Here is a 25901-nt window from a genome sequence, read left to right as displayed (position 1 = left end):
TCAGCGGCCAGCGACGAGGCCTGCAGCCATAATAATAATTAATAATTGCTTACACTTATATAGCGCTTTTATGGACACTCCACTCAAAGCGCTTTACAGGTAATGGGGACTCCCCTCCACCACCACCAATGTGTAGCATCCACCTGGATGATGCGACGGCAGCCATAGTGCGCCAGAACACTCACCACACATCAGCTCTCAGTGGGGAGGAGAGCAGAGTGATGAAGCCAGTTTATAGAATTATTAGGGCCTCCACAGACAACAGGGTGAGCGCCCCCTGCTGGCCCCACTAACATCTTCCAGCAACAACCTTAGTTTTCCTCAGGAGGTCTCCCATCCAGGTACTGACCAGGCTCACACCTGCTGAGCTTCAGTGGGCTGCTAGAGTTGCAGAGTGATATAGCTGCTGCTAAGTGGAACGATAACGTTGCCGCCAACAGCTCAATGGTGGATTTCCACTGGGAAGGCGTTAACACAGAACCATCATAAGAACATAAGAAAGTCTACAAACGAGAAGAGGCTGGTTGGTCCGTGTGGCTCGTTAGGCAGTGAGCAGAGTGAGGAGGCGGTAGGTTCAGACAAGGTGGAGACTCTGAACTATGATTCCCAGAGGGCAATGGGGGAGTGGCCTGCCATCCTCAGTCACATGACCAACTGGTGGAAGACATTTGGTCTGATGGCATTTAAATCCAGGAAGCCAAGAGAATTGAGATTATTTACTTACTGTATTAACCCCAGGATCTCAGCCATTCTTGAAAGAGACCAGGGTATCGGCTTCAGCATGCCTGGGCAGCTTGTTCCACACTCTCACCACTCTCTGTGTAAAGAAGTGCCTCCTGATCTTGGTTTCAAATTCACTTCCACGCAGGTCTACACTTGTAATTGATGGATTCCTGACATGTCAACAAACAATGAGACTGCCAAAGAGAGTCAGGGCGCAGGATCGAGCCACTTTACTCCTCAAGGGTGAAATTCTGTTGCCGTATGCTCACAACAACAAAAACAAAGGAACGACAAATTTGCTGATGCTCTTAGTTGCATGTGAACAGATTCTTTTGTTTTATTTTGGTTTTGTCTAAAGAAAAGATGAAGCCAAACAGCTAATAACAAACAAGCAAGAGGAATATTACAGAGCACGGACACTGATCCAAACCATGTTTTCATCTGAGAAGTCCTGGAGTTAATGAGACCATCTGGCTCTGAAGACTGACGAGCTAACAGCGCTTCCTGCTGAAGACACAACGGTCTAATTAGAGTGGAGACACTCTGTATGCAGACATTATGCACAGCAATGCATTCAAGTACTTACTGGAAAAAATAAATGTTCATTTCAATATCAAGTCACAAATAGATTTGTTCAAGGCCAGTGAGTCCCCACTCATTGCGTGAATAGTGGTAATTGCTGGGAAAAAAAAACAACTAACTGAAGACTACAAAACCCCACACAGAGAAAACAGGATTCTTCTTCCCTGCCACACCATTCTACAGCTCAGAGCCAACAGACACCAGCACCTGAGCCAGATGTGTGGCTACACAGAACCTCAAACGAGCAGAAGAAAAGTTAAAAGCAAGAGGCCTTTCAGCCTGCTTATCCCCATTGAGAGTAGTTAACTGAGCTGAGGTTTGTATCCAGCAGTCTCCTGAAAGATGCCGGGGAATTGGCTTCAACAACATTGCTGGGCAGCTTGTTCCAAACTCCCACAACCTTTTGTGTAAAGACATTCGCAGATTTAAATAAGTTTCCACAGTTTCCACTTACTACCTTTATTTCCCGTTTCATTTCTGATACTGAAGAAGTCCACTGGGACAACTTTATCAGTGTCTGGAAGGATTTTGAATACTTTTATCAGGTCCACTGGTAGTCTTCTCTGATCAAGACCCAGACATTCTGCTGCGTTAGCCAGTGTAGAATATTCCCTTCAGCCTGGGACTGTACGTGGTTGCGCGGCTCAGCACTGATTCCACAGCAACAATTCCCTTATTGCTCTTTGAAAGACCCTTATTGAAGAAGATTCCCTGGTTTCTATAATAGACTTTTTCCCCAGTGTGCCTTGGAGTGCGATGTAGAAATATACCCGCTGAATGCTGAAGAGAATGTACAGTCTGACCAGGACCTGTACAGTATTTAAGGGATATGGTCAAATCAGGATCATCAAGGGCAGAGTGGGGTCTGCACAGGAATTAAGGGACAAGGTCAGATCAGGGTCATCAAGGGCAGAGTGGGATCTGTACTGGAAATAATGGTCAATGTTAGGTCTGGGTCATCAAAGGCAGAGTGGGATCTGTACAGGAAATAATGGACAAGGTCAGATCTGGGTTATTAAGAGCAGAGTGGGATGTGTACTGGAAATACCCTGGACCTCAGCATGCAGCAAAAAGAGCTTCAACAGGAGATGACTACTGTTCTTCCCAGTCATCGCTCTCCGCTTACAAATCTGTCCCACTGTTCTGCTACAGCTGTGGAACTCAACTGCACTGCCACTGGTTCTGCTCAGGTTCAACACGACTGGGGTCTGCTCCCATGGTCCTTAACCAGGAGCTCCTAACCTTCTGGACAGAGGGCATATTCTTCTTCTTATTATTATTATAATAATCACAAGCAAAGATCACAGAAATATAATTTGTACTTGCACAACTTTGTGGTTTGTTTTCTCAGCCACCCATAAACTGCTGAAAAGGGGATTTTATTTATGGTTTTGGCCATGGAAGCATACATAAGTCTTGGTGCCATTTCTTTAAAAAATCCCTTCTGATTAAACACTACAGTATGTTCTTTGGAACATCCAACGGTTTCATAACTGCATTACCCAGTTGTGCGTGGTGCCCTGTGTGAATGTCAAGATTAGGGAAACTGAAAAGGAAATGGAAAAGCCAAACTGTCCCAGTGTGAACACCCCTGCTCCAAACACACTTTTAACAACTTCTGTGCTGACCAGTAGCACAGCATGCCCCAGCTTCTCGGAGACACACTGAAACATCAGCACGGCCTTTCTGACTGGAACATGACAACACGACGGCCATTCTGACAAGTTCACCCAGGTGAACTTCCTCCGTATCAAGTCGGAAACACGAATCGGAAGTCACAAGTGGGAATGCAGTGGGAAGGACGTGCATTTAAATCTGAGATACAATGGCTACTTTCAAGAAACAGCTGAGTGAGATCACTGGATCAATTATCTATCACATGAGCTACAGTAGATGGCCCAGATGACATTCTCTCGTGTTGTAACCTTTCCTGTGTTCTGACCATGCCGGCTACAGAGCGGGAGGAGGTTACACTTGTGGTATACAAGTCAGCTCTTCCTCTACTCCTATGGCCTGAGCAATCTGAAGACAGCACCATTGACACTTTCTGTCTTGGCTGCTTGGCAGTGTATACGATATTACAAAATGAGTTTTGCAAGCACTACACACAACCTCTTGGTGTAAAAATAAAGTCAAAGAGCTGCCAATTCTTGCCCCCAGGCGCCACTGTTACGCCATGGTTTAGTGATGCAGACTGCTGAGGGGGAGACCCAAGAGTGGCGGCTGGCGGGACTGGGGTGGTGACTGGGATGTGGCAGACTGAGGAGCTGAGAGCCGGCGGCTGTGGGAAGATGCCACTGGATCAGCGCTTGGGTGCAAGACTTCAGACAGGCCTGAGGTCCCAAGTTTCAGAACCTTTCGGGTTTTCAGGCTTGCTGGGCGACACGTCTCTCAGAGCAGGGGCAAAGTGCATATCATTTGTACAAATGCTTGTACAGGTCCGATTTATCTATGAAGGAGTTACAGTTTGAAGGTGTTTTCTAACCTCATTCAGGTGAAGTGTTAAACAGCTTGAACAGTTCGCAGTGTGAGATCTGCTCTGGACTGGAAGCCTAGTATAAAAACAGATGTTCGCAACAGGAATCAGGAAGGGTTCGACTAATTCATTAATCCAATACCTCTTTTTACTTCTATAACATGTGATTTCCCTGTACTCCCTACGATAGGAAACAAGCCACATGTTAAAAACTATGGAGATATCTCCAAAACCCTTTTAACTTCAACAGCAGTGTTTAAGCGTGTGTGATGTCTTTTTTTAAAGATGGAGAACACTGCTCTCTGCAGGGCTGGTCAGCCAGACAGTGGATCAGAACAGTACTCACTAGGTCACAGCTAGCCTCTGCCCTGAAATAAATGGCCCTAACCAGGCCGGTAACCCAGATCCAGATGAGGACCCGAGCAGGAAAAGCAATCCAGAGGGCTGAGTCACCAGGAGGATTTTCAGCAGAACGCCTCTTGCCCTGTTGCCTGGACTGCTGGATTCGCAGCAGACGGACTTTCCAGGGCTCATGCACTCATGCAGTGGGAACCCGGCCCAGATTCCACAGACCGGTGCTGGACCCGAGTGCTGTGCAGGTTCCGAAGGCTCCTAGAGAGTCAAATAAAGACGAAGAACTGTTCCTCACAAGTACAACTCGAGTCTCTGACCTTCCCCTCAGACACAGCTCCCCAAAATGAACTTACTACAGAGGGAACAAATGAGACTTAAAAAGCCAGAAAACAGAACTATTATTTTCTTCTTCCTAGCCCGGAGTACAATGAAAGTGATGATTCTTCTGCCTCCCAAAGTGTATGAGGCCTAGACTGCCACTGATTTGAGCAGGGTTGTCAATGTTCTAGCTAAGATACAGTAAAATTGAACAATGGGGCACAGTGAATATTATTTAGGACCCCTTTGGTTTCTAAAATGTAATTCTTTCTCTTTCAGTCCAACAAAGTAAATGTTTGAGAAAGGGATTTCCTGGAAGCAAATGAGAAAAAAAAACAAGTTAAAGCCAACTGTCTGTTTTGGGGAAATTTCTTTCAGTTCTCTTTGCTTATGACTTGAGGTAATTCGAAAGGCAAAGTGTCCTAATAGCTGCCGGGAACTAATTGTTCATGATCTCCCTGCTTTATTAAGAGGGAGGAACCCCATCTAAGCCAAGGAGCTACATTTGGTACAAGTCTCAGTCAAAGCTTCAACAGCAATCAGTGAGCAAATGCTCCTTCAGTGAATCCAAATTACTACACATCGGCTCTCTGTACATTCTGGAAACTACTAGATGGGTCTGATTTAAGACTTTTGTGCAGATGCTGTCATTTGACATCAGGCTGTGCACGCAGGATAACAGCCACATGGTCGTATGATCTCATCAAAAGTGCTGAATACATTCCGATTCTTTACTGAAGTTGAAACACTAAAAAGAGGAGACCTGAGGAAGGGTCCAGACTGTGCTGAAACACACTAGTTCACATTCTGCAGACCTGCATCATTCACAGATTTATAAATCTGCAGAGGAAGGGAAGCAGTGCACATCTTTGACCGGCAAATTCAAGACCCACAGACCCCCACAAAAAAACAAGCTCTCACACTGACTGTTACGAAGCCTTTGAATGGACTGAATGAAAGGGAGATTGGTGCAATGCTGTGAACACTGCAGTAATGCAGCTGAAAGCCTCTGACAAAGACTGTGAGTCACTTTCAACAGGACAGGAGCAGGGAAGCAGTCTCCTGACAAAGTGGGAAGGACCAGAGCATGCTCTGTGGCCTCTGTGTAGCCACTGGGAAGGCTGGCATCCCTCTCTCTCCAGGAGCCCTGCGGAGACTGAGAGCTGGCCAGCAGCCAGGGGTGCGGAGGAAATAAAAAAGCAGAAAGAAAGGAGAAGCGATATGGAAATCATCAGTGTCCACTGCGCTGCAGGAGGTCTGCAGGGCCTGCAGTGGACCATCAGATGGGTGCATTACGCTAATTTGTCTCCGAGACAAAGCAGCCCCCTCCTCCTCCTGCCTGGGGACCCCAGACACAGGGGGGCGAGGGTGATGTCATGCTGCACGCTTTCCACGAGCTCTTCCATTGTTTAACTTCCCCGGTTTAAATATTTGGATTTTCACATTCACAAGAGCTCTGTAAAACGCTTCCCGTGCTGGTAGATACTACAACAGTAAAAGCAAAAAGGTGTTACTGGGAGGATGACTCTTCCTAGACTGATCACTACAGTGACCTCACTCCTTGTCACACGCAGGAGTGGTGGAACAAAAAAGCGTGCGTTCACACGTGACAATAGAGCCAGTGTGGCTCTGTTAAGAGGAGAAAAGGGTTTCAGCTTAATCTCGGGATGGCTGTTTATTGTGTAAAGCACTGCTAGTGGAGGCTACATTAAGGCTGTACTGTAACTACAGCACTTAATACCTGTACACCTCCCCTAGTTCGGTCTCAAAGGAGCGAAGGCGTCCTGATTTCAAACTTGCATTTATATTCTTAACCAAGGGTCTTGGCAAAACTGTCAGACCTGGCAGCCCTTAGATCTGTGCATGGGGCTGAAAAGCGGAAATGTGCTTACTTATGGCTGAGAAGAAAGCGGTTTCCGAATGCATCGTCTTTTAATGGAAGCCAGAGTCTGAGGAAGGGCCCTGCGATGAAGACATGAAGCAGTGGGAGCGCAGAGCCGCCCCTGATCCAGCATGGCGTCAGGCTCCATGGTTAGCTCTGGGATGCATTACAGAAGCTTTGAGGCCAGCCCGACACCAGCTGCAACTTCTTACTGGTTTAAAAAAGGAAAATAAAAACTAGGGAGATGCGTTTGGAAAAGACGTGGTCTATGGTCCAACTTGGCTTTGAGGGCACAGTGGGTTCTGAGGCTGGTTGGGGGTCAGAGAAGCCAGTCAGATATCACTGAACGTGGCAGAAAGAACAGAGGCATTCCTGTGACTCATTAGCCATTAAGCCCCTTCCCAATCCCATCCGCAACGATCCAAGTGGGAGAAGAAGTTTAATTTTCAACTCAAAAACATTTCAAAGGGGTTATTTTCTTTTAAAAGGCACCAATCTGCATGGAAAAAAAGCACAATGCGCCCATTTGAGCTCTTTACAAAAGAGAATGTAAAAATGAGGAACAGCCAAGAACGTGTTCAGTCACATTCATGTGCCTGGGCATTTTAACGTCATTCTTTAAGCCCAATGACTTTAGCCTTCAAAGTCCCAAAGATGCCTTTTGATTCTCCAGACACATAACTTGAAGCTGGCAGTCTTCCTCTTAGAGATGTATGGAATCTCTTCAAGCTCCACACCACACTCCCATTCCTGCTGTTGACAGATGTTACGGAGCTAGAGTGTGCTGGAGTGCAGCACCACGCTGGTTACTCCAAAGCGTAGTTTTGAAGGCCTTTTGACTGGCAGGTCTTGTGGTGCACTGGTGCCAGAAAGGGCAGAGGTGGGGCTGAGCTCTAAGGCACACCAGCAGTCACAGCCTTGAGCTCCATCATCCATGATGACTCCAGAACAAGCACTGCTCCTGCTGGCCTTGCTCATCAGAAACCTCCTTGACATCTATAGTACATCACATCATACAGCGACGTGGTTTCAAGAGGTATGAAAACTTCTTGAGCCTTCTCCAAGGCACTGACTGGGACATCCCTATCCAAGTCTGACCGTTCAGAAAAGACTTTCATCCGGTTTGCTCCGAATCCCGAGGCAGGCATTGGAAGATCAGTGGCTACCACTGGTTTCTTAAACTCAGAGCTGCAGCACCTAGTAAAAAAAATAACACCTGCTTTTGACCATTTCAGCTCAACCTTGATCTTGAACCACTCAGTCATCGGCTCTGAACACACACAAGAATGGCCGTCAGGCAGCACGCAGTAGAGCACTGCATCTCAACCAGAGGCTTCAAGAACTGCACAGGCTAAAGCATGATCCAATACATGAAGACTATTAAATCAGTGATATTACTTAAGGTGACAACAGAAGCTTGTTAACATTTCTACAGGGACTGTTGCTGGTCGGGGATGAGGAAACACAGAAGCCTAAATCTTTGAGACCCTGAGCTCAGATTCATGCATTTTCCCCTTTCATCTCAGATCTAAGCTTGCACAGCAGATCTGGAAGCAAAGGGCCCTTCTGACAGACAGAAACAAATTCTTGCTCGGGTTCAAATTCAAAGCTCCCCCATTCGAATGGGGGCAATGGGAGGACGAGCATGTAGAGGTATGCGGAGTAGAAAGAAACCTGATTCCTTACTGTAATTTCTGACACTCCTTGGGGACGTCCCGATCCAGCGACCTGTCTCTGGAGGTTAGTTACTTACGCCAAGACCAGCAGGCCACAGCTGCAGCCCCAGGCAGCACAGGGCTGAGACTCCTTTCACTGACCAATTTAAACCACAGGCCCCAGAACGCACATACAGCAGTGATTTCACAAAAAAATTAATATGAATGGCTAAGCAACCCAACAAATGAGTAATGGGTCCCCACTGAGAGCTGACAATCCCAGAGCCAAGCGCTGTGAGCCACAGAAATGCACGGCTCGGCACGTGAATTCTCACGTCCAAGCTGCAGCACCTTTTCATTTGCCTTTGTTTGCGTTGTGCACTGATGTTATAGTTTATTTCATCACTAGCCAGGGGGCTCGTGCTTCTGGAGACAGGAGGACGGACAGATAAAATGAAAAGGAATTGTTAATTTAGTCTTCTCGAAAGGCTCAATTCAAAACGATTAACTGCAAATGGACTCTTTGAGAAAAGAGGTCAATTTCACAGAAAAACATACAGGAAGAGAAGAAAATGCTCACAAAGGCTGTGGTGTTCATGCACCTGAAGAGGGCTCAGCAGCTGAAAAACGTGTTCTTAATTTCGGCTTTGCAGCGAGGAGAGGAGAATGAAACTCCACTTGTGACGCAGCTCCAGAGGGGAAATGTTGCCTGAAGAAGCTTTGTGCAGCCAGTCCTCCAGTGCAAAACGGACTCACTGGGGTCACTGGGGGCAGGTCAGCGTCGCCGGGCTCTATGGAGCAGTTAGTCTTGTGTGCCGGACACACGCAGCTACCAGGACCCCAGGCCTGCGGGGCAACCCCCACGAGGGAAGACGACACCTGAAAGTCTCTGCTCTGGTTTTACAAACCAACCCCACGTAGTTTTATCATGTTTCACTTGTACAGCAGCCCTGGCACAAGAGGGCCTGCTGTGCCAGGCGCAAGCTGCCAGCGTGTCTGTCTGCAGAACGCACACAGTGTTTACAGAGGCTGGGCCAGGCAGGGTCAGGAGAGCTCTTTTTGCGGCTTGGGGTTTTGTTTTCGCAGAGATTACGTATGTCTTCAGAGCCTGTGAGTCAGAGGCTTTTTAAAGGCTGCTTGTCTGTCCTCGTGTTTATCTTCGCAATAAACAATGGCACGGCGAGTGAGAGGATCTGCTGAAAATGGAAGAGCTTCCACAGTGTCTCAAAGGACTGTCATCAAGCTAGTCTGCCACCGAGGTAAAGAGTTTAAAAATATATTGACATATGCATATGAAAAGATAAATAAATAGAACAATTGTTAGATTAACATGGCGATGAAAGGATAAGTTCAGGCGGTCAACTCCCACTGCATGCTGTGCTTGCTCAGTCCCTAGGAAATGCAGAGATGTGCAGTGGCCCTCATTTCGGAAGCAAACACCAATCAGTGAAGCTGAGAGTCTGTGGTCTGCGAGAAAGCAAAGTCTCCATTTTCAGAAAAAAAACACCTGCTTGTCCTCCTCACCAATATTACGAGACTGTTAATACTACTGACTCCATTACTAGATTAGTCCTAAATCCTTAGGAGGAGCTCTCCTTGCTCATCAGCCTCCATTACATCTGCTCCTAAAGAAAGTTAGAAGAAAGAAAGGACAGATTCCCTCTCCGGTTGCAGCACGTTGCCCTCCCCCATCCTCTCACTCCTGTCAGGAGTCAGGAGGTCGCCAGGGTTAGAGCTCAGGCAGCCTTGATTTCACCGGCTGGGTGACTGACAAGGCGTCACTCACACGCTGGTCTCCTGGGGTCATCAGGGGTCAATGGAGTCACTCCCCTCCACCGCAGCAAGACCATGAACAAACGGTAGCAATCACAGCACAAGGAATTACTAACACCTGGGCTCAAACACGCCTGGCAGAGAAAGGGGAGTAGGTCAGCAAGTTCCAAATAACCCTGAAAACACAGGGTTAGGCACAGAAGCAATTACACAGCTTCATGCAAAATGGTCTCGATCTGGATACTGCAGTATCATTTTAATAGTATTGTTGTAAATAAACAGTTCCTGCATTCTAGGTGTCAAGAGTGCTGAGCTTAAGCATGTTCAGAAACTCAGTGTCAAGAGTGCTGGGCTCATGTTCAGTGGCTCAGTGTCAAGAGTGCTGGGCTCATGTTCAGTAGCTCAGTGACAAGAGTGCTGGGCTCATGTTCAGTGGTTCAGTGCCAAGAGTGCTGGGCCTCATGTTCAGTAGCTCAGTGTCAAGAGTGCTGGGCTCATGTCCAGTAGCTCAGAGACAAGAGTGCTGGGCTCATGTCCAGTAGCTCAGTGAAGTGGGCTGGGCTCATGTTCAGTAGCTCAGTGTCAAGAGTGCTCGGCTCATGTTCAGTAGCTCAGTGAAGAGTGCTGGGCTCATGTTCAGTAGCTCAGTGTCAAGAGTGCTGGGCTCATGTTCAGTAGCTCAGTGTCAAGAGTGCTGGGCTCATGTTCAGTAGCTCAGTGTCAAGAGTGCTGGGCTCATGTTCAGTAGCTCAGTGTCAAGAGTGCTGGGCTCATGTTCAGTAGCTCAGTGTCAAGAGTGCTGGGCTCATGTTCAGTAGCTCAGTGTCAAGAGTGCTGGGCTCATGGTCAGTAGCTCAGTGTCAAGAGTGCTGGGCTCATGTTCAGTAGCTCAGTGAAGAGTGCTGGGCTCATGTTCAGTAGCTCAGTGACAAGAGTGCTGGGCTCATGTTCAGTAGCTCAGTGACAAGAGTGCTGGGCTCATGTTCAGTAGCTCAGTAACAAGAGTGCTGGGCTCATGTTCAGTAGCTCAGTGTCAAGAGTGCTGGGCTCATGTTCAGTAGCTCAGTGACAAGAGTGCTGGGCTCATGTTCAGTAGCTCAGTGACAAGAGTGCTGGGCTCATGTTCAGTAGCTCAGTAACAAGAGTGCTGGGCTCATGTTCAGTAGCTCAGTGACAAGAGTGCTGGGCTCATGTTCAGTAGCTCAGTGTCAAGAGTGCTGGGCTCATGTTCAGTGGCTCAGTGAAGAGTGCTGGGCTCATGTTCAGTAGCTCAGTGACAAGAGTGCTGGGCTCATGTTCAGTAGCTCAGTGTCAAGAGTGCTGGGCTCATGTTCAGTGGCTCAGTGAAGAGTGCTGGGCTCATGTTCAGTAGCTCAGTGTCAAGAGTGCTGGGCTCATGTTCAGTAGCTCAGTGACAAGAGTGCTGGGCTCATGTTCAGTGGCTCAGTGAAGAGTGCTGGGCTCATGTTCAGTGGCTCAGTGAAGAGTGCTGGGCTCATGTTCAGTAGCTCAGTGACAAGAGTGCTGGGCTCATGTTCAGTAGCTCAGTGACAAGAGTGCTGGGCTCATGTTCAGTAGCTCAGTGACAAGAGTGCTGGGCTCATGTTCAGTAGCTCAGTGACAAGAGTGCTGGGCTCATGTTCAGTAGCTCAGTGACAAGAGTGCTGGGCTCATGTTCAGTAGCTCAGTGACAAGAGTGCTGGGCTCATGTTCAGTGGCTCAGTGAAGAGTGCTGGGCTCATGTTCAGTAGCTCAGTGACAAGAGTGCTGGGCTCATGTTCAGTGGCTCAGTGAAGAGTGCTGGGCTCATGTTCAGTAGCTCAGTGAAGAGTGCTGGGCTCATGTTCAGTAGCTCAGTGTCAAGAGTGCTGGGCTCATGTTCAGTGGCTCAGTGAAGAGTGCTGGGCTCATGTTCAGTGGCTCAGTGAAGAGTGCTGGGCTCATGTTCAGTGGCTCAGTGAAGAGTGCTGGGCTCATGTTCAGTAGCTCAGTGACAAGAGTGCTGGGCTACACTGGGCTCAGTAGCTGAGTTGTGAGGACGGAGCTGAGGTAGCGGCAGCGTGCTCTGCAGCTCAGTGGCGAGACAGAGATGAGATGTGGAGAAGGCAGTATGCTACAGTAGCTCAGTACGTGGCTGTGTCTTGGAATGCAGTGGCTTGGTTGAGCAGTGCTCGCCAGCCCAGTGCGGGTGTGTGCTAACCACTGTCGCGTGCAGACACTGTGCTGGAGAAGCGGTCATGAGGAGGGCTTCCAATAGTGCAGCCACAAGACAGAGACAAGGGATTGAGCTGCCAGGCTATTTCAAGTGGTGCTGCAGAAGAGCAGAGAACAGTCTTCAGAGAGCTCAAACAGAGACACGTAACTGCCACTGAGCCTCGTTCACTATCATCCAACTATCTACAATTAGACAATTACAACTGCCGAGCTATGGTACATCTACATGTGTGAGAATATATGCAGTTACTACAATGACACTTACACACTTGGCTAAGCAACTAACCAGTCAACAAAACCTTGCATTTATTTAACTTCTCCATATTTTAGGCGGTACCCAAACTATCCAGGTCACTGAGATTCAGGTGAGCCCATACGGCCATGTTGGCAGGAGTTTAAACCACAGTGGAGCAGGAAAGGAAAAAAAATGGACAAAGATTAACAGACTGCCTAATCTTCCAGCAGTGGATTTTGGGAAGCATATCCAAATGAACTTAACTTCATTCAACTGATGGAAAGTGTGGGGGCCTGTCCTATCAGCAACGGGAGAGCCCAGTCCTGCTGTGTCCTGCTCTAAGTTTGACTGCTGTCCAAGAGTGACTTCTCAAGCAAACCTCACAGCCTGCCCATTTGAAAAGCAAATACAGCAAATAATCCAAAAAAGACAAACACAAGATTTCAGAAACTATATATTCAAATCTACAGCACAAAAGAAGGAGATATGTTTTACCACAATCACAAAAAAGTGAGATTTGGTCTGACTTTAATGTTCTTGTCTATGACAGCTTTAAAATTAGAGAGGGCATATACAACTACACTTAAATGTTAACAAATGTTAAAAAAGCAAATACATTTTTTAAAGTCCCTCGCTACTAACATACATTCTCCAGAATCACTGACATTTTATAAATATTTCATGACTAAGATCCAAATGAAAGGAAAATATTCCCTGAACCGTAATGGACCCCTTCCAGGGGTGTAATTAAATGTTTCTCTTCCCGATGCAGGGACGCCAACATTCCTTCTCTCGGGGTCACTATCGAGCACAAGAGCAGCTTTTACCCCTCAACACCCCACCCCCACCCCAGTCCCCTCGATTCTCTCTGAGCCAGATGTCCACTGGCCTCCTGCTACCCCTCATCCTACTGCACTCAACACTGCACCCCACACCCAAACACAGCTCACAGTGAACACACTGGACCACTGACCGCACCCCGGACCAGGACACTAATACTGAGACACTGACCACACCGCAGCCCAGGACACTAATACTGAGACACTGACCACACCGCAGCCCAGGACACTAACACTGACCACACCGCAGCCCAGGACACTAATACTGAGACACTGACCACACCGCAGCCCAGGACACTAATACTGAGACACTGACCACACCGCAGCCCAGGACACTAACACTGACACACTGACTGCACCCCAACCCAGGGCTCTAATACTGAAACACTGACTGTACAGCAGCCCAGGACACTAATACTGAGACACTGACCACACCGCACCCCGGACCAGGACACTAACACTGAGACACTGACCACACCGCAGCTCAGGACACTAACACTGAGACACTGACCACACCCCGGACCAGGACTCTAATACTGAAACACTGACTGTACAGCAGCCATTGCATCTGTTATCCACTCAATACTTATTGCAGACCTTCTGGTCTAAGTTACAGGACTTTCTCGGGCCAACACTACGGAGCCTGGTAATCTTGCAACTATCCATCCACGTGTGCCCTGTGGAGATGTAGCACATCGCAGCAGTGCAGGCAAAGCTAATAACAGCCAGACGAACAAAAAGGACAAGATCCTGTTCGAAAAAATCACACAATCCATCTTGACAATAACCTCAGCCAACCAGGTCGGGCATCTTCCCGAACCTCAGGCTGAGCTTGAACTGCACCTCTAAACCACATAAGATTGCAGTTCCCCTGCCTCTGGTCTACTGTGAGCTCATCTCTCACTCCTGCAGCCCACAATAAGCGTGCAATTTGTTTTGAAGTTTGACACTGAAAGGTTTGAAGTGGTTTATATTGCATTAGGTACTGGGATGGTGTACATCTGTGCACCTTAATATAACGATTAAGCTGTGTGTCCATGTCTGTCTCAGCCCTATTAAATTCCGGCAGTATTTCAGGCAGAAGGTTATTGCCTACAGTGTCTGCAGGAAGCAGCTGCTAAATCACATATCAACTATTTTACACTCCTTTAATATGAAGCAATTTCGTAAAGACTTATTTCACGGTTCCTTTGTTTTCTTCCTCAGCTCTGGACAGTCCTGGAAAGTAGTAGGACTGTTCTGTTCTGCCTGTTACTTCGCAGCTGCATTGAGACCCTAACACCATCACCATCTCCCAGCAGAGAGCAGAATCCCGAGGTCGTCTCGGCTCTCTGAGGGCTTTCCTCCTGGTCCTGGCCACGCTGCGCTGCGCTCGGGGCCTCTGGGGTGCCTGCGGCCGGCGCGAGGGGCAGGTCTCGTCTCAGATCTGCTCAGGAGCCCTGCTGCAGAGTGAGACTGACAGCACCGGCTCATGCTGGAGGTGTTAGTGGTTGTAAAACAGTCTCAGTGGACTACAGCTGGAAAAAAAAACCCAACATGCTGAAGGTTTTTTTCCACTCAGGATTTCAAAGGCTTCCCAGGAATTTCGTCCATGAGACCACAGAGTAGCCGCAGGAATTCGGAGTGTGGCATCTGGAACAGCCTCGCAGGGACCTTCACCCAGGGAAACCGGATTCCTTCGGAAAGGCAGGCTGCACTGCGCTGGTCGACGGCAGACTCTCTGTTACAAACCCCTGTATGTCTTTCAGAAATGTCCACCAGCTAAGAACTAAGCTTGTCCGGGCGCCTTTCCCACTGGAACTCTGCCTTGGCTCACACTGGCCTGCTCTGACGTCCAAACTCGCGCGGCCGGGAGTGGTTAACGGCTCGGACCCGGGTCACACGCGGGCAGGCCTGCACGCGCACTGCTGCACAAGCAGTGTGAAGAGCCTCTACAGGACCTGAAGCCTCTTTCAGGGTGGAAAGGGCAGTCTTCCACTAACCCCAGTGTGTGGGATTGTATTTGTCAGTTTTAATCCAATACAGATTTATAGCTGCGCTGAAAAAGATTAAAACAATGGGAGTTTTCAAACAGGCCGAATAATTTTAACAAAGCTGGCAGAAGTTCAAGCATCTAAACCAAACCACACATTTTAACTGGCTATTAGGAGAGCCTGCATCATTCATGAACTGACTGAAGCTGTGGGCCTTCAACCGCAAAGCGAAGCAGTTTTACATTAGCCCAGAGGAGCATCATTTAACCTGCCTGCAGGAGGCCCATTCTGCAGCAATTGGAAACTGACTTAAAACTACTGTATGCCCAGCCTCAGGAATGCACTGGCCAGGCTAGTAAATGTCCAGTGTGCAAAGCTGTTTGGAAAATGTCCCATTTCTTAAACCTGAAACTCAATCACAAGTGAATCAATACATAAAACCTCTCTGTAGCATGCACGCCCACACATAACATGGCAGACAGAGCAGAGCAGAAGACATGTACAAACAGCAGGACCATCCCAACGAAGCGCTTCTACTTAACTCCTGTGATTTATCAGTCACTTCTTCCTACAGCTGAGGACAGAACAACAACAGTGCGATAACAAGCACATGCCCTTAGATGGCTATTCAAGACAGCGAAGAGAAGTACCAGAGGTGACTGCTAGTGATCCTGCAAAAGATGAAGCCCAGCAAATACAATAACGTTTTCGGACCAAACAGGTTGCACACACCACACAGCTGCTCTTACAGCCTTGTCAGCCCAGTGGGCTGTGTGCTCAGTTCTCTGTTACAAGACAGGCCTCACACTACACTTGTACTGATGGGAAATGAGCAAGACGGTTGTATGGTAAAAGCAACTGCTGTACAAAGGTCGCAAACACTGCCATCTTTAGCTTGAACCCAGGATTACGCTAGACAAAATTAAGACAAAATACAGAGCTCTGCACTAAACCAAGGGTATAGCACCAGGTTTTACTTCTTCAGATTTTATTTATGGCCTGTGAGGTCCAGATAGAAAGAACTGTGAGTACAAGTACAGCTCTGCATCGCCACTTTGTGAGTCAACAGCAGAACTTGCTTTCCGACGAGTTCTCCCACTCAACTGTCGGTTTACCAGCTGAGCCTGATTTAGCTACTGGCATCACGTCAGGAGGGCTGCCGACTCCCAGTGTCCCAGTGTAGACAATGTTATCATTTTCAAACGTGGGGGCTGTGGGCGTTTCCTTCCCTTTGTGTGGTCCACTGTCTCTCCCTCACAGGCGTGACCAAGCGTGGCCCAGCTCCTCGCTGGTGCCCTGGGCCCGTCTCTGAGCGTCAGGGCGGACCAGCAGACAGGCAAACCCCAGCGTCCCGATCGCATGACATCAGCGCTGGCGAGCAAACGGATGGAGTTACAGATGATTAGAATTCCAGGCCCGGGCTGGAGGCCGCCCAGACACCAAGCCACACTCACCACCACGGGCGGCTCAAAGGACTCTGTCACAGACAGATCCAAGATGGCTTGGTACCGTGAAACTTGAGGTGTAATTTCAGCAAAAGCAGCACGAAGTTTGAACACAGCGAGTGCACACTCGATCAACCCGCCATGCTACACCACACCCCAGTGGCTCCTTTTCTCAGGCCTGAGAAAAAGCACATGGACACCACAGACAGAGGGAACAGGAACCAACAGGGCTTCTGGTCAGGAACCAGCTTAATCCTCCCCCCAGACCACGACATCACTAAGGCAATACACGTCTACAGATCATACAGCTTCACTGACATGTCAGAACTGATATTACCTTCCTAACCCGGAATGAACCAACATTACAAGAAAGATAAGAAAATCAGTCCTGTGTGCATCACGCCTGCTCCCTTTTCAGCCTTGGGACACAGACTGAGCAAGCAGCTGAAGAGCTTCCTTAGCAAAGATACAGCCTGGCGTGCAGCCACATGGGTCACATGGTGATGAAGAAGCAATCGTGTGTGTTGGTCAATCATACGGTGGACCACCTCAACACGTCCTGCCCTTCAATGGCACCGTATCACACCCGAGTAGTGATGCAGCTGAAACCCAACGCTGAGGAGGGCAGGCTCACTGAGTCAAGCTGTTTGCTTCTTGTCTGTGATTCTGAATCCCCCCACCTTCAGATGAGCAGACAGCCCAGGGACTTGACATTTTCTTCAGCTTGGGGGGGTTGGGGTGGCAGGACTACAGAGGCTAACACTGACCACACACTGGTCAGCAGACAGAGTTCTGTCCAAACCCGAATTCTCCTGAGAATGGGGGTGGAGGGAGCAGGGTGCCAATTGACACCTGCATGTGAAGGCTGCACATGCCACCCTTCATACAAAAACCCAGCTGTGAGGAATAAACTGCCTGGCCACCATCGTACACTCCTCCAGCAGAGCCTCTTTGCCTCGTGCTACCCTCCGCCAGGGTAACCGGCTAGCCCTGACCTCCGCCAGGGTAACCGGCTAGCCCTGACCCCCGCCAGCTAGCCCTGACCCCCGCCAGGGTTACCAGCTAGCCCTGACCCCCGCCAGGGTAACCAGCTAGCCCTGACCCCCGCCAGGGTAACCAGGTAGCCCTGACCCCCGCCAGGGTAACCAGGTAGCCCTGACCCCCACCAGGGTAACCAGCTAGCCCTGTGGTAACCTCCTTCACTGTAGGGAAAAACATGAGTTGTCTGAAAAGCCAGATTTTCCTCTCACGAGTTTTATAAATAACACATCAGTGGAGGCTACAAGCAATATGCAACTGAGTCTTTACCATGAAAATCAGGGACACTGGGAACTCTAGCTCACAGACAGATCAAATTTCTCACACCAGCAGGACAGGTCTCAGAAAAGTGTCCATTAAGAAGTAGGGATATAAATACAGATGGCTGTTAATATTCTTCTAATAGAAATCATTAAACCAAAACTGTTTACAGTACATATAAATTAAAATGATATATGCATACAGGGTATAATGAGAAATAGTTTAATAGAAATAAGTGTTAAAAATGAGCAACACAAAAGCTAATCAATACTTTGATTGGATAATAAATGCAGTTGCTGAATCAAGTATTTAAACTCATTTGCTAAGAGCCTACACTACAGATATCAAGACCATTACAAAATAACAGGTAAACTGCCTTTATTTGTCTTTATTATTTATAATAACCATTATTTATATGGTTTCCTGTAAACCACTGACAAAATGGCAGAAAGGTCGATTTACCTGTAGGTCGAAGCTGTTCCAGCAGTTTAAATGACAGAAGGGTGTACATCATCTCACATCGATTCTTTCAACACATCTGCTGTCTCCCAAAGGAGGGATGTAAACATTGTCACAACCAAAAGCTCAAGAGAGACACCTAGAACATGCTCAAATAACACACCTGTAAAATGCACCTCCACGTACGGCAGGTCTCTCCTAGCTCCCCTATTATTTCCCTACGAGATAGCGGCAAGAGTACAGCTCTATTACTAAAGCACTGTAAGACAGATGAATATTGTAATAGTGTCTTTTGTATTAAAGCACTTTAAAAATATGACATAATGCTAATTATGATGATTTTAATTAATGACTGACAATGAATTAATAATAATAATTGAACTGTAAGTAAAAATTTAGCAATCAAGTGCATTACAACTGAAACAGACCACAGATTTCAGGCTTCGAGAAATGTGAGTCAAACAGTACCTGCATACTCGAGGTCTTGAGCACAATTAAACTGTGTTTGACTAGATGGTCCTCTTTCGCAAAATGCAATATGGCAGGATTTCCATTATGAGGTTAAATCCACTTGTCTGTATTCAATTTTTATCTTTCATGATCCCTATTTCATTCCAATTAAAATAACCCCAACAAATTAACAGATGAGACTGAGCCCTCTTACCTGGGTTTGGGACAGAAATCTAGACGAGGTCAGATGGCTGTCCTGGTTAAGACACAGTCTGGGAGAAAACCTTCTCCTCTTAAAGCACACCATGCCAGCTACTCCATTTTAAACACATGGACAGTTCCACACGAAGATTGCTCCTGACTGATTCTGTCATAGACGCACTCAGGGTGAATCTAGAGCCTACTCACATGGGCTTTAGGAGTGTTCTGTAACAAAGGGCTTTTGGATGTACTGAATGTGACTTACGCATATTTTGTGATACAGTACTTTCAGGCGTTTTGTGTACTGTATGCCGCTAGTGTAATTATGGATGCAAAAGTGCCCTTGAGACCTCAACTGATCCTTCTTTGCAACGATTCCCAAGCTACAGTCAACCTCCATGTGCAACATAATTTGTTCAAAAACAAACACAGCAGACGGGGACACCCTCACATCACATGACACATTCACTGCACCCACTCGGAGACACTGGTCTTGTGGAGAGCAGGTCAGCTTGTTACAGCGCTGGATCAGCAACTAAGTTTGCAGGGACAGGCGCCTTTTCACAATCGTTTTTAATCAGCCCTCCTCTCCCTGTACTTGTGTAGCTCCTTCCATTATTTACCCTTTTTGCATTTCTTGAACACTGCTGCTGGTTTCAGAATTGAAAATAAAAATATCTGCATAAACCTGTAAGACTCATGGTAAAGGACCCCAAAGCACCAATCCTGCCTGTGGACTGGAAATCCATAGAAGCTCACTGTGCATCGATGTTCAGAATGAACAGCAAAACACGAACCAGAGGAAACTGTGTGGACGTGCACTTAAAACGGAGAACAGGAGGCACGTCTTTACCCAAAGGGATGCGGGAGTGTGGAACAAGCGGCCCTGCCATGGTGTGGAAGCCGATACCTTGGTTTGTGCAAGAAACAGCTGGATGGGCCTGGGATCAGTTAACTACTGGCAACCCAACAGAGATAAGAAGGGTCAAGTGGTCTGCCACCTTTCTTATGCTCCTAAGTAAGCGTTGCGTCTCCGGAGTGCTGCAGTGGGGTGGAGATGCGATGCAGGGGCTCATGTGGAAAAGAACCGGTTGCCTGTGCGGTAAAGAAAGCCTCCTTTCGGCTGGGCAGCGCCGTCTCACACGCTTGCTAGCGCAGGAGCTCACCAAATTTCCGGACGAGCCTGTGGTCTTTTGAAGATGTAAAGAGGGGTGTTGGTGGGGGGGTTAGGGGTGCTGAATGCGTGTCCTGCATCATCACAGGACAGAAGGAAGTTTGGAAATAACCCGCCAGCAGGATGATTTATCTGTCCCTTTCAGTGCTGAGGCAGGACGGGCAGGTCAGTCCCTCAGCATTCACATCGGAGATCTGCCGCATGAAAGACGCAGGGGGGATTATGAATCATCGTTCCCTGTCCCCGCAACTTCCCTTTGAAATGATAACAAAAATCAAAACCGAACGAAGCCCCTGAAATCCTGCTTTTGATGTGCAAAAAAAAAAAGTCCAGCGACGGACGCTACTTTCTTTTCGCCTGCTCCGTCAGGACGGAAAAGAAAAAAAAGAAAGAAGGCGCAAACGTCAGCTCCCGAAATCAAGAGAACACAACAGGAAAGTAAAACAAGGGGCACTGCATCATTATGGCAGCAGAGACAAAACCAGATTGTTTTAATGGAAGAAAGACGCATCTGTCATCCACTGCCACCTCATTCACACTACCACTCCGGCCCATCCATCTTCCCAACGCAGCCCATGACACGGGCACAGGTTTCGCTTCTTCTCGCTTCAAGAATCAATACGGACATCATTCTATCCAGAATTAATGGCCGGATAAAATTTCCAGCCCCCCCCGCCCCAGCCTGACTCGTCCCCGCCCCCTCCCCTCTGGACCCCTCGGGTGCAGGCGCGCTTGGCAGGCGGCGTGAGGGGGTGTGCTACCTGCTCCGACGGCCCTCCGCCCAGCCGGACACCCTGGCCACGCAGGGCCAGCGGCAGGCATTCCTTCCCTGGGACACAAACCAACCGCGGGCGGGTCTCCGGCCTGCGGCGGCCCCCTGCGGCCCCGGGGTCTCGGAGTCGCAGCCCGGGTCAGCTGTGCAGAAGCAGGGAAGGGGGGCGCCCCCCCCCGCCAGGCCCACGCCTTGCAAGGCCATCGGGGGAACAGGGGAGACGGCCCCGAGGACACGAAGCCCCGAGAGTGAGAGCCCGCAGGGACGGAGGCGGGGCCCGTCTTTGAAATCGCACAAACACGCACAGCAAAACCCCCGCAACACAACTTGGAGGGGAGACTGCGGAGGAAGAGAGGGATAAAAAAAAACAGAAGGCGAAGAAAGAGAAAGAAAGACAAAGACCTACTTGTCTCAAGTCGATGAACGCCAACAACAAAGTGTCCCCCTGAAATCCAGGCACTGGCCCCGAACTGGCAAAGCCTGTGGGAAAGCGGAGGAGATAAAGAGGGGTGTTAAATAAGCATGGACAGGGAGATTGGCAGACGGATGACAGCAGGGACAAGGGAAGCCGGGGGAGAGGAAGGCAGCCCCGCTGAAGAGTCATGTCTCTGGGGCTGCCACCTCTTTGTTCGCCCTTCAAAAATTCGTGTCATCAAAACCGCATTAATTCTCAGCGCCGCTGACAGGGGAGGGGTGGGGCGTTCGGGGGGTGGGGGGTCCGTACCAGCCCGACCTGAATGGCATTCCCATGAGCAGCGTTCTGGCCCAGTGGCGCGGGCGGGGGCATGCTTTCCCAGAACAGCGGGGTAAACAAGAAGTTCAGTATTAAAAAAATAAAAGAAACGTTGAACACACAGAAGAACCCGAGCTGTGAAATCCCTTTCACCTCCAAAAGCCATTTGTATTATCAGCCTGCAGAGGAATTACACGCCTGCCATTTTTATTTTTGAACGGAAAATAGTTTCGGATTTTGTGTTTTGTTTTTCGTTATTTTGCTTTTCAAGATCAGGGCAGCTGGCTGCAGACTCACGTGGTTCATTTGTCTGAACGCATTTCGTCAGAGGCGGCTTCTGAAATTGCCCCAGCACATCTCTGCGCGAACCCGCAAAGCAGACAGACAAGCACAAAACAACACGATGTTGTGGCCTTGTGTTCGTCCCCTGACTTCAGGAGCCCTCTCTTTTGAGCGCTCTCAGGTGCGCTCTCCAGCCCTGAACCTGGCTTTGCGTGCTGACTGAACGGAAGGGGGATTCAGGCTGGGCTAAACAACAAGCTCTAGGAAGGCTGCCTGGGCGGAATCCCACCCCACCGGTGCAACACGCAACGGTCTGAGAGCGCCCCCTGTGGGATACACACACGCCTGCAGCTCTGTGCCTGGTAACAGGACGCCGCCATTCACCACACAGAAAGAAACACAGAAGAGCTTGTGGAAGGAGATTACAGTCCACTTAAGACCTCGCTTTGATCTTTTACTCCCAGGCTACAATGAGGAAACGTGTGGTCAGAGTCTGGTCATCCACTGGGCAGCCCCAGCACAGCTCACAGTCTCCCATCCTCTGGGGGAGCCCCAGTTTTATTTAAAAGACAGGCATCTTTCATTAAGATAGATGTGTGTGTCTGATTTTGACAGCACGGACATCATACAAATTTGACCATTTTTGGAGTTTTCAAGATCCAGCAATGGTGGTTGTACTCCACTTTGTAAATCATGCAACATTTTCTAAATTCCTGTTTTATTCCCTCATATTAACTGCAATGGAATAATCAAACACATCTAGATGAACTGCAGCCATGAACCAGCCTCTGCACTATGCACCTGGAGCAGGTGTGTGACAGTGAGGACACCTGTCTTCAGGGCAGGCTGCTGTCACAGAGAAGGGGTGTTAGACTGGAGGATGGGGCATTTGCATGGGCACTGCCCAGACTTGCAGGTACCCTGCCAGCCACAGAGCTCAGTAACGGTACCAAGGAAGTATGTGAGCACACCAGGCCCAAGACCGCCTGTACTATGTCAGAGTTGCCCCAGGCTCATCTGGGCACAGCCCTCACTGTGGCCGCAGGGCGTGGTCCCCTCCACGAGCTCTTTGTAACGGCCCTTTCAGACTCCGGCCTGCCCCTCCGGCTCGGAGACACCAGGTGCTGGCTCACAGCCCTCAGCTCACCTGCTCTGACACTGCGAGGCTCTCCTGATGCACTCTGCCAGACACAATCCGAGCAAGCAAGTGGTTACATCTTAGGAGAGCTATGTCTTTGTGTGCTACCACTGCCCCCTTTACCTCCTCCTTTTTCATACTGTGCGACTGCTGTTGTGGAAAACATGTCCCAGGCGCTGCTGATCATTTCTTGAGAGTGTGTGCGCTGACTGAATGATATTCTCAGAGTGCTCCAGTCTCTTTAATCCTAATCTGGCCATAAATCAGTATTCAAATGTTCACTGTACATCTAATGGGAGGCTGCTCGGTGTCTGGAAATGACAGGCATTAGTAAATTACAGTTACTGGTCGACATCAGAACCAACCCATGGTCAAACTCATGTAGAGGGACATGCCCACAGGATGCTGACGTGGTCCAGAAACAGTGGTGTTGTGACTGACATAAATCTGATCTTCTAGATACCTAGTGATGGAAAGCAAGGAGCCCTGGATTTCCTCTTGCTTTCCCTTCGCTTATCAGGTGCTCATTGTTTACATTTCTTATTAGTGGGCTTGTGCAGATATAGTTGCGCTGGTATATACCACAAAAAATAAATGCTGCATCGTAGCCAAGTCATCCCTGTCTATTTTAATGCCAAGGCCACATCGTGCGTCACCCTGTGCCTAAAGCACTGAGAACCAGCTGTGCCACAGTCACACCCTGCAGTGCCCAGATCGCTGGGGTCTCAATGAGACCTCATATCCCACAGTGCTGCCAAAACGGTCCTGGTTGGCATTAATTCTGCTACCGATTTTCAACCCCTTTTTCATCTACTCATGACCCTTGGTCCTACCAGCCCTAAAACCCAGTTGAGGTGGCCTGGACTAATCCAGCACCACCACACCCACTGAGCTGCTGCTCTTGAGATCTGTGCCCTGTTTCCTGCTCCCCTTGTCTTCCTCTGCATGCCTCCCTCCCGTCTCCCTCCCTCCCTGCTGGGGCTTTCAAATAAACAGAACACAAGAGGATAAGGACTACGAGAGGAGCCATTTGGCTTATCCTGCTGATTTGCTAGATAGTAGCTAATTGATTTAAGGATTTAATCCAGCTGTTTCGTGAGGGAAACCAAATAACTGGTTCCAACATGGCTGAGCTGTTTATTCTATGCTCCCACAGTCCTTTGGGTAAGGAAATGTCTCTTATTTTCCACTTGTGCCCTCTGGTTAGTGTTTCACTGTTCATTCAGAAATCTCCTTCAAAGGAGGAGTCAGGTTCTTTTACAGTCTTTTCTGTTCAAGACTAGAAAAGTTCAGTTCCTACAGCCTGTCAGGGGAATGTCCAACACTAGGTCCTCATATCTGGTATATCCAAAACCTCTCAGACTCAAGACAGGGAACTAAAGGCTGCAAAAGCAGCACATGACATGTATCAGGCTGTGAGTCCTGCCCACAGACAGACGGTTCCCTCACTTTGGCCTCATGCAAGCAGCATTTCCACTCCAAAGACCCACTCCTCGTCCTCTGGTGAACTCCTCCAGCTTCTGCACTTCTGCTAAGCCATATTTAAGAGTCTCGCAATACTGTGGCGACTTTAAAAAATGACTAATTAGTGAAGAAGAATGTGTGTGGCTCAGAGTTCGAGGATGAAAGGAGCTAGAGACCCTTCCTAACTCTTCCTGACACTCAGAAAAAGAGCCAAGCCTTCACTTCTTTTCTTGAGGTAGAACAGTAATTGCCACAACGTCACTCAGTTACTGAACTAGCTTTGCTGGGCACCTGCTCTTGTAGAAAATTAACTTCTTCACCAGTGGCAAAAAAGTGAAGACTCCAGCAAAACACCCCAAACCCCCTCTGCCCTTGCCTCTCCTCCCCCTCTCAACAACCACTCTTCTCTAAAATATTTTGGAGCCATCAGCAGAACTCTAGACAAAAGCCACTTTAACTGCAGTGAGAAGGAACCGGTAGTCTATAGAACTGTCTGTGTGTGCCTTTTCCATTCTCCTGAGACGCAGATAGCGGGAGGTGAGACAGTGATGTATCACAGGGTCAGGCGGCCTCCATCTGTCTGACTGTCAGCGCCCACCAGGCCAGCACCGCGGGGCGGGGAGTTCTCCCTCTCTGAGCGTGCTGATTGGGCAGAGGCTGGGCAAGAGGAGGGAGGCAGACCCTGTTCAGCCACGCCCCTTTCATGCTGGACCACTCCAGGACTGGCTGCCTGCAAAGCCTGTACCTGTCACTCTGTGAAACTCAAAGCAGCTGATGTGAGCTGTTCTGCTTGAGGAATTACTTTTCCCCCTAGACAACTAATAAATAACATCCATCAGAGGACTTCCAGGCGGGGTAGAGGGGTTTTTGATGTGCTCAAAGAGAACTAGTTTTGTGTGCATAATTCTGTTACATGCCAGAGTTTTTCTAGATGAAAACCACTGTATTTTTAATTAGACGCTGTGATGGTATAGTGCATCAGAATATTTTGCTCTTTTTGTTTATTTCTATTGCAAATTTGAGGAGCAGCTTCAGCACTAAAGAAGGAGCTTTACTGATGAATGGACTGCCTCCCAAAGACGTTTCAAAGCTCCTGTTACAGTATTCTTAATTCTAAGAAACATGATATCTCTACAAGTATATATAGCCCTGAATTAAGGATAGATGTTTCCCACAGGAGTCATGAAAAGACGTCCACTTGAAGATTTATTAATTTTATGTGAAAGCAGTGCCAGTGGCAGCTGTAGGGAGTGAAGAGGGAGCCCCCTTCTGGGAAGACGGGAAACTCACGTTCGCACTCCTTGACGTCCTCGTTGAACTGCTGCAGGGCGCCCATGGACACCTGACGGACACCGGCCTCCAGCAGCAGCTGCAGCAGCGAGGTGGACAGGTGCTTGCAGGCCGACATGCAGGCTGTCTGGGCCACCTTGCCCTGGAACAGCAGGAGGAAAGCCTCTGTG

The 25901-nt window shown here is 48.6% G+C and overlaps 1 protein-coding gene across 6 annotated transcripts in view; it reads right to left on the bottom strand.

Annotated features, from left to right (window-relative positions):
* Nucleotides 1-25901, bottom strand: part of exoc6b (exocyst complex component 6B) — a 147678-nt gene that overhangs the window by 26849 nt on the left and 94928 nt on the right. For 3 of the 6 annotated variants that reach the window (XM_088639116.1, XM_088639152.1, XM_088639135.1), the window contains 2 exons: nucleotides 25732-25873; nucleotides 21231-21304 (listed from right to left, as the gene is read on the bottom strand). In XM_088639116.1, coding sequence (XP_088495242.1) covers nucleotides 21231-21304; nucleotides 25732-25873 — 216 coding nt within the window. Of the gene's footprint in view, nucleotides 1-3776; nucleotides 4394-20129; nucleotides 20247-21230; nucleotides 21305-25731; nucleotides 25874-25901 lie in introns of those variants that run through there. The other 3 variants (XM_088639107.1, XM_088639124.1, XM_088639143.1) reach the window with 3 other exon arrangements.

The sequence above is a fragment of the Lepisosteus platostomus genome, chromosome 1, assembly GCF_059453375.1.
Source record: "Lepisosteus platostomus isolate fLepPlt1 chromosome 1, fLepPlt1.hap1, whole genome shotgun sequence".
In the NCBI taxonomy this organism is placed as follows: Eukaryota; Metazoa; Chordata; class Actinopteri; order Semionotiformes; family Lepisosteidae; genus Lepisosteus; species Lepisosteus platostomus.
This window is presented reverse-complemented; position numbering and strand designations above follow the sequence as displayed.